Source organism: Meleagris gallopavo, chromosome 3 (assembly GCF_905368555.1).
Source record: "Meleagris gallopavo chromosome 3, MGAL_WU_HG_1.1, whole genome shotgun sequence".
Classification (NCBI taxonomy): Eukaryota; Metazoa; Chordata; class Aves; order Galliformes; family Phasianidae; genus Meleagris; species Meleagris gallopavo.
The window spans coordinates 74,943,512-74,959,021 of record NC_139406.1 but is presented as its reverse complement, the minus strand read 5'-3'; the positions used below and the strand labels follow the sequence as shown (position 1 = coordinate 74,959,021).

The 15,510-nt window shown below is 35.5% G+C and overlaps 1 protein-coding gene across 17 annotated transcripts in view; it reads right to left on the bottom strand.

Annotated features, from left to right (window-relative positions):
• The window catches only part of RIMS2 (regulating synaptic membrane exocytosis 2), a 434,744-nt gene that overhangs the window by 180,850 nt on the left and 238,384 nt on the right, over positions 1-15,510 (bottom strand). For 12 of the 17 annotated variants that reach the window (XM_085221552.1, XM_085221546.1, XM_085221536.1 and 9 more), the window contains 3 exons: positions 13,741-13,787; positions 12,525-12,637; positions 6,586-6,633 (listed from right to left, as the gene is read on the bottom strand). In XM_085221552.1, the coding sequence (XP_085077678.1) occupies positions 6,586-6,633; positions 12,525-12,637; positions 13,741-13,787 (208 nt within the window). The remainder of the gene's footprint in view (positions 1-6,585; positions 6,634-12,524; positions 12,638-13,740; positions 13,788-15,510) is intronic. The other 5 variants (XM_085221549.1, XM_085221541.1, XM_085221550.1 and 2 more) reach the window with 1 other exon arrangement.

Genomic DNA, 15,510 nt, shown 5'->3' with positions numbered 1-15,510 from the left:
CCCAATGTATTTATGATCCACAAACTCAATGAGGTTAACATAATCCACACCTAGATGCAAAAAAATGTAACTACAATTATTCACTCATATTTAAGCTAAATATTTCTTAGCTATAGTTGTTTGACTGGATTTTTGCAGGAAGACTTTGCCAAGATGGTTTGGAGAATGAGACTAAGGGGAATGTTAAATCATCTAACACTATGTCTTTGAGATGCTCTACTGTCTGTGTTTTGCCACAAGAACTCAAAATTTGCAGCAGCACATATCTAATATTCTTCTATTAATACTCTGACAAAATTTGAAAAAAGAAAGTACATCATAGGTATACTGTCCCAGTAATTCCTTACTGGCCAAGTCAGGAGGCAGAATTATGACCAAAAATGTTAGCATTCATCATACAGAAAAAACACTTGTAACCCAAGAGTTAATTTGGATGAAAAGATGATAAGGAAAGAAAGCTAGAGTGCAAGAAAGGATGAAGAATTCCTTGGAGGGGACAATGGGCTTGCATTCTCATGGGTTTAGAAGAAGGAAGATGGAAGTGATAAGAAACATTACAATGACTGGAAAAGTAAAATATAATGGATGTTTCTTGGTGGGACACAGGAACAACGGAATCATTGACATCATGGACCAAAGAAGAGGGGAAAAACTGGACTGGATAAAAAAAAATTGAATGAATCAACAAATGAGGAACAATCCAGGTCCTAACTGGCAAAGAAGGCATTGCATAGTTAGATTGAGATTGAAAAAAATACAATAAGAAGTCTGGACAGGAAACTGTAAAAGAAAGTGAGAAAGAAGGAGTTAGGAAAGCATACTGAATATGAAAAATGAGTTTGGTTGTAGAACTGACCTAATTCTGTCTCGTTTGCACATGCCTTATGACATAATATCCAAATGGATGGTATTTTCCTCAAAGAAGCTTTTCTTTTCTACTCATAAAAAGAAAAAGGTCAATTAAGACCTTTGTAGCCAATTGCAGTCCGATTCCATCCCTCTTTCTTTTCCAGATGCCTTGTGTGTTGGAAGGTGGTACTATTTATAAATGAATATTCTTCACTGCCTGGGAGCTTGGGCTGAGGCTCTGGAGCCTAAACTGAAGTACTACAAAGTGTTTGAATTGAAGTCTAAAGTATGTATTACATCTGAACAGTGCTTATGTCACTGAAAAATCAGAAGTTGGTTGTTCAGATTTTGATGATAAAGTCTCAATTCTTTATTGACAAATGCAGAAAAATCCTACTACACCTCAGATAATATATGAATTTCATATAGTGAAATAAATATGGGATACCATGTGTATAGCAGGAAAGCTGGTTAGAAAATGATTTTTTTTTTCTTTATAGTTTTGTTAAGCAGTTTGTAGAAAAGATTCTTAACGCTACAGAGTGAAGAACATGGAATTATTCAATTCTCAGTGAGAAAGACTCACAAGAATGCACAAGTACTGTGATGGTCAGCGCCAATAACTTAAGCAGCTGAATAACAGAGGAGAATCTACAAATCTTCAAGGAAAAGCTTAGACTATTTAAGAAACTGTGACATGTGCAATCCTGATCTAAATGGGGGAAAGAGAAAGCTAAAATTACAGCACAGAAAATGCATCACAAAAGAACAAGATGGCTGATGAGCTGGTGTATATGTGGACCAGGCGAACCCGTAAGAAACATCTTGAATAGAACTTTGTCAACCTAGATAATTTAGGATTTCAGGAACTAAAACTTAATCTAGTCAGAAAGTGATTCCATCTGAAAGCTTTCTAGAGATCTTTTCCTTTAATGCTGAAGTCCTGGAATTTATAATTAGCCATACACACGCTTACATACTGTCCTTCTCTAGGCAGATGTACACCTAATGCTTGACTAAATTTCTGTTGTGACCTACATTCAGGCAAACAGATACCTGAACACAATAAACCCTGAAACTGTGAGATGGTCTGTCATCCATAGAGCTCAGCAGATGCTGAACTCCTGGAGATGGGCTTCCAGGTAGAAACACCTGATGTACAAAGAAGAATAAACAAGAACATTTCTATAAACAGATGATGAAGGTACCTATTAGGGCTAGGAAAGTGGGGGGGATGGGGCTGAGAGTCTGGTCCTAGTTTCAAGAATTCTGATTTTTATCCAGTATTGATACAATGCTAGATCAAGTGCACGTTCTAGCACTGTAGTAGTTGGCAGGTCTGGTATCTGATACACTAAAATTAAGCTTCTTTCACTATCACCACATCACACACTTGTATTCGTGACCACAGAATATCTTAGCTTCACATAAGACTTCCTGCTCCAGAGAAGAAAAGGATGCTAAAGACATTTCTCTGAGAGACAGATTCAATTTATGTAGCCTAAAAAGAGCTTAAAACAAAGATGTACATTTTCCAGAATGAGTTTCCCACATACAAAGCATTTTATAAAAGTTGACTGTTGGCGTATTCTAAGAAATAAGGATGCAGAAATCTATTACTGCTGTTTGGTCTTCTGTAGGCTCAGAAGAAAAGACAGACATCTCTCTGGAGAGGTGACTCACAGTCTGGAATAGCCTAAGTTTCAAATAGACTAATGGGGATGTGTCCCTTATTTGGGCTGGATCATTCTCTGCAGATATTGAGGCACCTACTTCTTTCTTTCACCGGTCTAAGTCTAAGTCACAAGGCACCTCAAGCTAGTATAAATTTAAATCTATAAATTAAGCTGACAAATTCACTTTATTAGATTTCATCCTTTTCCTTTCAGATCTTGTCTTAACTAAAAACTTTTTAATCAATGTAGTAATTAAGATCAGAGTTCTAGAAAAAAAGTAATCATGTAATTAGGATCTATACTCTAATAAATATGTATAAGATAAATCAATTATGAAAATCTAGGTAATATTATTGTCATTTCCCATACTCTTCTTTCATGCATGCTGACTGCTTGAATGCTTAACTAATTCCAATGTGGTTTTGTGTGTTCCACATAGAGGCACATGGCATCATAAGTGACAATTTCAGATTTAAAAACAGAATACATTCATACATTCTGTTCTACATTTTATTTCTTTATTTAAGCCTTACTTCATGAACCCCATGGATGGACAAGAGAGACAATTCGTACCACTGGAAGTGAATGCCTGCCCTGCAGTCTGAATTTTATCACCCCAGCCAAGGTACTACTCAAACAATGCTAGGTTTGAGAAACAGATGACAAAGCATTTTTGTTCTTGTGGTGTTCATTATGATATTTCATGTAACCTACAGAGCTGTTTATTAGTATAATTCTTTGAAACTGAGATACTATTGTTTCTTCTTTTTTTTTTTCCCCACACTATTCTGAAATAAGAGATACACCAACAAGATATACTACTGGAGAAAAAATGTCTCAATTCATCTTTAAAAATGCTTAAAACAATTATTTTATTTGGACTAAGTTTATGTAGGAAAAGAAATTGCCCTGAGGTGGTAAAGTCCCTGGTGTAGCTTAAGATGAGCTTTGGTTGCTTTTAAATCTACCTCTAACAAATGCTGATTAGTCAAAGTTGCTAAATCAAACTATTAGTTCTGTTTGGGTTGCTGCTGTACATTTTAGAACAAGTACAAGAAAAGATTGTTAAACAGAAGAGCTGCTGGGATCTGAGTGCAGAAAATTATGAAGGTATTTAGGTATTTTTATCTAGATATAGCTCAAATTTCTTTTTTAGTGGCTCCATTTTTATTTCAATAAGGCCAAACAGATGCATGCATTTATGTTCATATATGATTAAAGATACCGATGTTCTGCAGTGAAGCAAAAAGGATGTTTGAAATTATTGAAATTAGAAAGAAAAGTAGTAGTTAAATGGCAACTATGGGTCAAAATGAGGCTCCAAAAAATGAAGAATACCACAGGGAAAACACATTCATGAACAGATGATTCTCTATCAAGATATTGCAAAACATCATCCTGTAAGAAAATTGCTTATATGTTAAAATTAATCTAAAAGTTCAAGAAACAGATGTGCACATGTTCAAGTGCTGTATAAGTAATAAAAGTTCAGGAGAAAGGTGAATGGTTGGGGAAAATGAACTTCCATGTTTTTCTTTCCAGTAAAACAAGGTTAATTTTTAATTCATCCAGTGATATAAGAGACAGAGTAAATGAATTGAGTGACATAGAGACAGAAGTGCGGAGGAGGAACTTGTGCCAGGATCTGGGACATACATCACCAAGATCAGTTTCAGACTAACAAGCAGAGAAGACGAGAGTAAGAAAAAAGATGTGCATTTCTTGTCAAGAGCAATGAAACAGAAGCATAAACAGAAATGCTAGAGATGCTCATTCTTACTGAGAATTCTACAACCACAGCCATAGCACAGCCCAGAATGTAAATATACATCCTGACAACTACAAACAACAGTTCAGAACTCAGTGTAAGTTAATTTCTCATGCCAAAAAGAAACCAGAGTTCTGCAGTACCACTGGACTGCTTCTAATACCCAAGTCAGCTTGTTTAAAGTTCACGGGAGAATTTCTGTTCATCTCTGTAATCTGCATTATGGACATATATTAGATTAAACCATCTCAAGCTTCTATCAACCTTCTCTACAAGAAGCAGGCAGGTAGGGGATTTTGTTTCAACCCAGTCTTAAAGATGCTGCCATGAGGAACATTTCTCATAGATGCATACAATGGCTTAAGTTGGAAGGACTTCAGAACTAGTTCCAATGCCTAGACTTGTGCAGGGCTGCCTCCCCCCAGATCAGACTGCCCAGGGCCCAATCCAGTCTGGCTTTGAACATCTCGAGGAATGGGGCACCCACAGCTCCTCAGGGCAGCCCGTGGCAAGGCCTCACCTCCCTGTGAGTGAAGAATTTCTTCCTAACATCAAACCTGAATCTCCCATCTTCTAATTTAAAGCCATCCCCCCTTCTGCTTGGACAATTACTGAGATCTGTAAATAAACTTTAGAGAGGCTATCAGCGTACAGAAACAGAACTGGAGTAAAGATGGTTCCTATCTACAACAGCATAAGCAATTTCTCTTCCTGGGCATTATCAATCAAGCACTGAGCTTGTTTTATTTTCTTAAATTACTACTACCATAATGATTTGAACAAAGTATATTTTCCATTAGAGAATATTAATTAAAGTAGAACAGACAATTTTTATGTCTATTTCTTTATATAATGTGACTTAAATATGAGACTACTACAAGTAATTTATACATTATATTATTACAAGAAACTTGCAGGTTTCAAGCATTTGTTTCCTTTTTAAATTGAACAGCTATCATGTTATTTCTTAATTTATTTGGAACATTTATAAAAAGAAAACAGATATTAAATGTCTACTTGTGTCATACACAATATTTACCTATATTTGTGACTGGATTTGTACCCTCTTTGATTTCATTACCACAAGCAGAAGCCAACTTCCTTAGTCACGCTAAGGGTGTCGTTTTAAATTTTTAATAGAAAGCATACTTACTATGTCAGTAGTTCACACTAACATTTATTTAAAACAGTACCGTTGAGATATTATTTTTAATCTCTTTTTAAAGATTTTTTATTCTGAATTTCTATTTACACATTTAAGGACTACTATAGGACAATAAAATAATGTGAAAAAAATGTGCTTTATTAAATCTGATTCATAACCAAATCACTTCCTACAGTTTTACTTAGAATTATTTTAGAAATTTATATGAACTTTTTCCCATTTCAATATGAAATTTAGTTATTTCATTCTCATCATTTAGATTCCCTCCTTTCCATCTCTCCTTGAGCAACTGAGCAAACATAAGGAACATTTATACAGCTCCCACACAAAAGATTAACAACTCCATAATGGTATTTTGTAAGAAAAGCAGATAATATTCTACATACAAGAAACTGAAAAACATGCAGCAAAGCAAGATAAGCACTGTTAAATATTAGTAAAACCTACTTTTACATTAATCTACAGTACCTTAGAAGTTTCCTAATGAAAACAGGCAAACAACTTGTACCTACATAAAATATGAAAGGTAAAGAATTCAGTAACACAAATTGAGAGTTCATTTTTTAGTTAAATTGAGTTTGGGTTATTTTGATGCAATTTTAAAATGCAAGGACCAGGTTTCATATGCAAAAATTTTGCCTGTTTAAACAAGGTACAAATTTATTTGCCTGTCTTCCACTCAAGGCGCTACTATTACTTGGAAAATGCAAAAAAGGGTGTGTTAAGTTGTTAATGATAATGAATGATTTAAAGAGACATCAATCTTTATATAATGACCTCAAACATGAACAGCATAGAATTATTTATTGCATAAACAGTACACACTTTTTTGTATGTGGGATACATAGCCATCAGGATTGTTGAAACCTGTATGAGTTAAGTAGTGCATAAACAGCAAAACAAAAACTAGTTGTCTCTTTAAATTGTAATTTAGTATTTAAACCCCATGCAGAACTTTACAAGCTGCTCACAAAAATGGCATGAAACTTGTTAATATGGCTTAAAGCAACACACTAAAAATATGGGAAAACGGACTAGAATGTAACGTTTTCCTACTATGCATTTTCCATAACAAACAAAAGAAAAAACCACAACTTTAGTTTCTGTCAGGCAGACGAAGTCTTTACCTGAACCCTAGGAACAAAAGGCGTTGTTCTTCTACTAAGGCTTTGGCTCTGGTAAGCAAAATTAAAGAAAAAGCAATAAAACAAAACCAAAAAGGACAACACGCTGGAAACTAAAAGACCAAAAGTAAAAACAAAGACACACAACTATTACTTTAAACACAGCTTTACACCAAGGACATATTTATCTAAACCAAAGTATTTTAATGCAATGCATAAGTGAAATCTGTAAATCTATTACCAAAATATATCAATCTCCTGAGACTCAAATTCTGACCTTAGGGAAGTCAGCAGGAATTCTGCCACTGATTTCCCAGGAAAGGATTTCCCTTTACAGGTCTATGAGTAACATTTACAACAGATTCAGAAATAACATCAACAAATGTAGCAGATAAGCAAAGTGCGATTTGAAAGTCGGGTGGGAAATATAAGTTGAGTTTGACCACCTATTTCAGAAAGACTGTAGATGCATATTTGGAGACAGAAACAAGCACACTGACAGCTTTAGTTACTTTCTAGAGTAAAGTAAAAGGCTTTTCTTCCTTTCCAACTACAAGGGGCACTTCATTAAAAAAGCCCTAATACTTAAAAAATGATTGAAAGAAAGTGCTATCTTGTATCATCATTACAGTGGAGAAGGTGCAATCAGTGTACTTCAATTTTCCAGCAATCATGACTGAAATAACACAAAGTATATACAGAAGATCCTAATATGAAATGAGATCTAGAACATAAAATAAACTTAGCTGCACACAGCACTCATAGACTCATTTATAACCCTCGTATATGAGTGTAACACTTCAGACCACATGTAACTTGGTGGATCCCAGTGGCTACACCAAGACCACATCAGCACAGGTAATGCTCCCAAGTTCCTAGTCTCGTTACAAACTCCAAGCACTCCATCTTTGGCTTAAAGCTAATGGAGTGGCACAGAAAGGGCACTGAGAGTGGGGACTGATCTGGAATGAGAACATACCAGTACCTCAGAGCTGGTGAATGGGTGAACAAGAACATGGGGGTCAGTCACAACAATCCAACAATGCTGTATCTCCTTTCCTCCTTGTTTGGTTTTCCTGAGATAATTTATTTTGAAGTTGTGGAAAGAAGCTATTGCTCAATATTCATTTCCACAAGGTCTGTATTGAGAGTATGGAGTTAGGCAGTGATGATTGTTCTGCTAGTCTCCTTGCTTACTTGGCAAGCTGGAGAAAAATGTTCCACAAAATGTGTGAAGTAATCTGTTCTCACACCAAAGCAGGAGTATATCTAAGACAGTCTGAACCATAGTTTCGTCTGATGTGCCCCTGTGCTCAGTGAGGTGAAGCAGCTGCATGTTGCTCCACTGCACAGGCAGTACTGCACTCCCAAAGCAAGGAAGCCAGAATCCAATCTAGTCATGCACAATGAAAGCAGATCTTCAGCTTGCTTCTGCTCCGTATTTTACACATATTCCAGAATATCACAGTCCTAAAAGGGTCAGAATGTATCCCGCCGCGCAACAAAGACCCTAACTGGCCATATTCTGCCTTGGAAATTGTGGGCTATGAGCACATTGTGTGCACTACCTAGCATTTTGCAGACTTGACTTTATGAGAGCAACAGCAATTTACTGGCCTTGACACAGAAGGAGGTGAAGCGAAAGACGAAAAAGGGGAAAGAGGAACATTTCTCATACTTGAACTCAGCTCCACAATACAGTGACATATTATGTCCCTCAAATGCACAGTATCTGCATTTATTATGCTACAGATAATTTAAATTCATATGCTTGCATTTTTATTAATTTATAAATATTATAAATATTATAAATAATGCATTGAAAATCTATTGAAACAGTTCTGTGATTCAACTGTATGAGGAAATAGTTTAGTTTTAGAAATAACATCACTTTCCTGCCAGAATTTCTACCACTACAAAATGAAATGTGGTTTTATATGTATATGCATTTACAAGTTCTTATAGCCATGTTGTCAGTCTCTAAACCTAGCTATCACATGATAATTCCAAGTTATACTTTTCATGCAGCACTGATAGTAGACAGAATGCAATAATGAAGCAATGAGAACCACCACAGAAAGAATACTGACTTTTCAAAATGACATTAAAAGAAAAATCAATGGAAAAATAAACAGGAGCCAGATTAAGCAAATAATAATAAAATAATATGTTCAGAGTAAAAGTCAAGATATACCCCTGAAAAAATAATGTGGACTAAAAAACCATAATAAACTGCACAAAGCACAGATAACAAAATATTCACGTATCCTGGTAAATTTTAGCACCCAATAGTTTACTGTAGCTGCATAGAATTTGTTTCAAAAAATACATGTTTTGGGTAAAATAATTAGTAAAAGAAGAAAGAATTTCTAGTTCTGTGGGATAGTTTTTTTCGTGAGAAATCATATTAGCCTGCTCTGGACAGGTATACTGCAGCCAGAACAGAAGAAAACATGTACATAGACAAATGTCAATAAATAGAAAGACACAGAAAACTGATCAGGTAGAGAAAGGTATCCCTGAGTACTAGAGGCATCATAGCAATTGGCTGAACAACTACTGCAGCACAGATCAGAACACATGAGATTCAGACCGGCAGACATTAGAACCAAATTCTTTTTCATTCTAATATAGTTCCTAGGGTTTTCTTATTTTTCTAGGAGTCAAATGCACAAACATAGAAACTTAACTTTTGATTTAAATATTTACCTTAATATTTACCTAAAATGTTGTAATTCTGAAACCTTTAAGTAATAAAACTGCTTAATCACCTCAAAGGTGTTTTTGACTTCTCCATCTCTTCAAAAGACCTGTCAATGAAGACTGCAGATTGTGTACTGAATCAGAAATGTCTTGGCCAATGAATACAAACAGATAAGAATTCGGTTGACTTTTTGCATACCAGGACTTTCAGACCAAATCAAAATTCTGCTCAACACTATCTATCTGTACAGATAATATACAAAATCTACACAACAATCGTGCCAAAATATGCATCTAAGCACAGAGATATCTTATTTTGATTTTGCTACGTATGAAATGGTATTAAAAGGCTTGGCATTGGAGATAGGCTGAAATGCAAATGGGGAAAACTGAAATACCAGAGATGCCAAAATACTCAGTATTATATACCAACCCTACTATTGCATTAGCATTATGCTTCCTAGTACATTTTGGACAGAGTAAATTCCAAAACACTGATCATTACAAAAAGAAAAAAAAAAAAGAAAAAGGAAAAATAAAACCTTGAGATCTACCATAGTGCCTGAAAAAGGATGCATATATCCAAGTTTCTATTCAAACTCTTCAGGCTTCCAAACAATGTCTGTAAGTATCTCCCTCCACTTCTGCCCACAACTCTTATTTCATACAGCTCCCCTAACAGCAGCTCATCAGAATGACATAGCAATGTCCAAAAGCACAGAACACATTCCCCAGATCTCAACCATCCTTCCCTCACATTCATCCCAGCTGTCTGGATTCAGCCACTACCTCTCAGAATGTCAGCTGATTCTCCATTTCCATTGAAAACAGTATCCTGTCCTCATCTACCATAAGGATCCTGTGCTTATTCTCCTGCCTCAGCACTCACCATAAAAAGCAAATTTCCAATTACATTAGGAATGCAGTACTCTTTGTCTTTTGCATCTACCCAGCTATTTAAAATGAGGAGCATTCTATCAGTATCTTGTCAGAAAAGAATGACTAAAAATGTGAGAAAAATTATTCATCGTGCAGTTTTCAAAACACTTTAAACTCCTAATTTGAAGAGTCAAAAATTGTAACTTTCAAAACTAACTTAAAATATCAATTTTCAAAATTTACATTTTGAAAGAAACTGTTCTTGTAGAATACATCTGTTCCCTTAAAGTTATTTTTTTCTAAAGATATATTTTAGTCTGCACCCCATTCATTCTAGGGGAAATTCCTGTCATGTGCCTCACTGCAATCTCTCCACACCATCTTCAGACATCATGAGAGCCATCCTTCCTCATAAAGCAAAAAGTTTAGCACCAGTCTCCAAAGAGTAGTGGGGGCTGGGTCATGCCCTTAACATGCCACCAAAATATATAGCTATTGGCAACATTTCTTTAGCTGGTGAGATATGATAAGTAACCAAATTTTCAAACTGCCTACTTTAATTATCTACATGGAGACAGTGGGAATTTAGAGTTACTGAGCATTTCTGACCTCAGTGGTAACCAGCTGGAGCTGTGTGTTCTCAGAAAGCAGCTGCTCTTTGAGGGAAATGAAGAAATTGTGTAGTAGGGAGTCTTATACAATCACATGAAGTATGTAAGGCAGTTACAAGGATGACAGATGTAGGAAAGACCTTTAAAACATTTCCTAGCATTATTTGGTTTCTTAATATGAAAACAAATGCTATAAACGTATTAATAAAAGAGTAATATATTGAAACAAACAAACAAACAAACAAAAAAATCGATTGATGCCTCCATGGCTTCAATGCTGAATTTACATGCCACTTAGAAATGTAAAAGAAAGTGAATTCTGTTTTTATCAGTAAATTAGGATGTACCTCCAAATCTCTTGATACAGTTCTCCAGCATTTCAAGATGCAAGATCCTATCTAACCAGAAAAGCAAAAGACTTACTAACTTTGCTAAAAAACTCTAATAGTAAACTCTTAAGGATTTTCTTTCTAAAACTGAGAAAGTCAATTCTGATTGGTTGGATCACAGCGTCTGTGCATTGGATATCTAAGCAGCTAACACTGTATCTTGAATTTCAGGCTAGGAGCTGGCAGCCAAAAGTTATTGACAGCCTAATCTTTTGTGAGATTTAGCTGAAAGATTTCTTTCCCACCCTTTCATGTATCCACAATTTTTCTGTCATGTAAAACTGTACTACTTTTAGAAACCTGATTGATGGTTCACATTTATGTTCCCTTCTCATTGTATTTTGTGCAGCTACAGTATTCTGCACTCTACCAATCAAGATTTATATTTTTCAATTTCTCCAAAGGACTGAGTCTTTCAAAGCAGTAAAGAATAAAAGTTAGAGAAAATTAAAAATTACATTTAAAAACATTGTAGATGGCTGGTCTGATGAGGAAAACAAATAAAGTCTCATGCATTGCAAAATGGAGCCAACATGGCTGCAGAACAGACAGAAAAATGTTTCTTCCTGTCCTCCATCGATACCACAAACCACTTTAGGAGACTAGAAACAGTCTGCTTAGATTTTATGCATATTTTTATAGACCACATATTATCTTAACATAAACAACTTAGAAGAAATATAAACGTGACATTTTCAAACATATTTAATATCAGTTTTGCACTGCTTCCGTTCTGTTTTCCTCTCATTTTCAAACTGTACCAGGCACTTTTGAAAAATAACACTTTGGAGTTGTAAATGCCACAGAAGCGCATACAAAACCTGTCCTTCAGTTTCATACAAAAGAATTTACTCTTTTAAAAAAAGAATTCATGTAATGAATCTTTTTTTCAGTGAGAGTGAAGAACAAAAGTGAATAACTTTTACAAATAAAATACAGTTTACAATAATAAACAATCGTGATATCTGAAGACAGATATATATGAAAGCTAGTGCATAGGAAATAAGTAATATTAATGTCTAAGAATGCTGGTGATAAAATTTACAGTGCATACACTCAAGTACATACACTCAAATAACACAAACACAACTAGAGGCTAAGAACTGGTCTTTCTGAAAAACTAACACTACCGATCTTGCTTATAAGAGAAACATGCATATCTTTCTCTAACTCAACATTAGAAAATTTTCCAAAATCTGATAAAACAGGATGTTCCTTATGAAATGATGGCCCTGCCTGTACTGAGATATACAATTTAGCTGTTATAACAAGGAATTTATTCTACAGGTAGCTCAGACTCTGTAGTGAGAATTGTGTATGCTGCAAAAAGTACATTAATATTAATGAAATGTTTACATACTGAAAGTTGTCCAGACAAGAACTGTGGAACGTCCCTTAACATGCCAGGACTCATAGGAGAGGTCACTGAAATAGAAGGTCGGTCCATTTTCTGAGATTCAAAGGAACTAGAACCTGCAATTATAAATAAATATATTTTTATTTATATTTAAATACTAGAAGTTATACATTTTTCACTACATCCTTTAAGTAAGAAGGATAAAAATAAAACCACACATACAACAAAGCTTATTGTAATAAATATCACCTTTTTATCTGTATAAACAGACCAAAGAATGACAATTTTCCAATGCTCAGATGCGATTAAAAACTTTTAGGTTTATTGTTAACAGCAATAGAGAACCACTAATAGTTCATTCCAATACTTGCCACAGTGATCATGTTATTAAGTTGAAGGCCGAAAATTATTTCTTACTTCACTGTGGTCAAAGGAAATCAGTTCTTGAAGAGTGCTTACTGTCTCATACAATCACACTAATTATCATTTATTTTTTTTTTAATTAAGGGATATATATAACAGATCTTGTGTTGTGCATTTTGTTTCAGATCTACAGGGTCTCAGAGGACAACTTTTGACACATAAAAACTTAAGAAAAATTTAATGGATTTTCTTTAAAGAAATGGCTGATCAGTGAAAAGTTACTGGTTTCTCACATTATTGTATCCAAGTTTATTCCACTGCATTTATTCACAGCTTCCATTTTAAAAGAATTCCAAAACAATGACAAGAAAATAACTCCAGACTTAAACTCATTCTAGCAGATCTGCACCAAAGAACAAATTATTTTTCCCACATAAAATAATGGTTCAGCCAATTTAAAGAGTGCTGAATGATCCTAATAAAGTATACATATTTTGGTTTTAAATTAGATACCACTCAGGTTCTAAATAATAAACAGTTCGTCACAATTTTTAGTTCACAAGCTGCATAACAACAAAATAAGAAATTGAAAATGGCAATTAATGTTTTTGTATATTAATTATCATTGTGTTTTCCTTTTCAATAAAAAATAGCCTGAGCTTATAATCAAATGCCAAGCCTAAATCAGCACAGCCTGACTTCTGATAGTTTATTATTTAACAAAGGCAGATAGATCATACAGGAAGATAACATACTGAGACAAAGAGACAAGAGCTATATTGACTGAAGATGACATTTTTCAATTTATTTGTGCTTACATGAAAGAGGATTTTTCTACCCCACAATTGAAACTTACTGGACTCCAGCTGTGCATGTGTGCTGTCAGGTATTCTGGGAATATCCCTGAAAACAAGAAAAGGAAGACAGGCTGATCCTTTATCTAACAATCATATTCACATTTCAGTTAAAATATAACACTTTGCAAGTCATCACCAAATGCCTCAGGAAAATCATACGATCTCCTTAACTGCCTTCAGCCACTGGGAAGATCTATCCTTTGTCCAGTATAAATAAGTTCATTGGAAAATTAAGATTACAGAACATGTGGTTTAGTGAATACAGGAGGGAAGGTGCACAGTCACAAATAAAATAAATGATTAAACAGAAAAAAAAGAAGAAAAAAAAAAGAATATAACAATCTCAGAGTTTTCTGTAGACCAAAGCCAGAAGCGACACTCTGTCACAGATTACTCATCGGATTACCTCAGTCCCACAGGACATATTCATCCTATGGGGGCCACACATTTATATATGCTATTAAAAGCATTTTGGAGATGTTTGAGCAACATAAAGCAGAGAGCCATATCAAGAAGTGTTTAATATCGCAGTGTGCTTTTTCGTAGATCTGTTTTTTTGAAGGGCGCATGGGGTTCACATGGCAAGGCAAAAGCAGTGGTGGAGCTGCAGTGGTGGCCTCTGAGGGGCTAGGGCTGCCCCATACAGGCTACAGATGGTTCCAGATGGCCCCGAAACAGACCAACCTCAGAGCACAGCTGTGACCATCAGCCAGCATGGCGGTACTTCAGTTAGAACATTTTAATAAAAAACTAAAAAATGCTGCACAGCAGCTGTGAGAGAGAGGAGTGAGAAATGTGAGGGAACAGCCCTGCAGGCACCCAGGTCAGAGGAGGAGGAGGGCAGGTGGTGCTGCAGGCAGAGCTCAGCTCCCTGCAGCCCAGGAGAGGCCCAGGCCATCCCCTGGCAGCCCATGGGCACTGTGCAGAGCAGATCTCCACCTGCAGCCATGGAGGAGCCGGTGGTGGGGTAGGAGGGCTGGGTGAGCTGCCACTCTTGGGGATCTGTGTGGGTGAGCAAGAGAGCAGCTTGGCAGGGGACTGGCAGCCAGCTGAGATCAACACCCCAAAGGTGTACATAAGAAAATGAAGGGAAAGCTAGAAGTGCTTCCAGTGATACCTACTGTCTCCCACAATTAAAAGAATCTGTACTATGCAGACATAAAATTTATCTTGTAAGTTTTCAGAATGTGGTTTTCAAACATTTTTCAAAACTCATTACAAAAACAGCTGTGTTAAACAGATTCAAGTCCCTTTCTAACTGAATCGATGTGTAGTAGCCAGTACACTGTGTGAACAAAAGGCAGCTAAAAGGTGCAATTGCCCACAACAGAAAAAAATCTTTCTCTGTTGTTACTAAGAAAAACATGTAAGAAACTTCTGAAGACTACTGAAAAAGTAAATATTTAAGCTTGCAAATCTGATGTTTGTAGAATACCAAATTATTGATATTTGTAGACTATTAAGAAAAGCAATACCTGCCTATCACTTCACTCAGAATTATACTGCAGAATTTATCTAAAACGTACAGATCCTAGTATTTTACAGTAGTGTGAATAGTATTTCCTACAGTGAACTCTCACTGATATAAGAGAAGGAGAAGCGGCTTTTGGCATCTCTCTACATTTTATGATATGTTCTGTCTCAAATAGATTTTATAGAATAATTAATAAAATGCGAAGCAAAATTTCCATATTCGGAAGTTGCAACTAGGAAAATAAGATGCATTTTAAAATAAATATTTCTGAGAATTAGAAAGAAGAAAGAAGTTC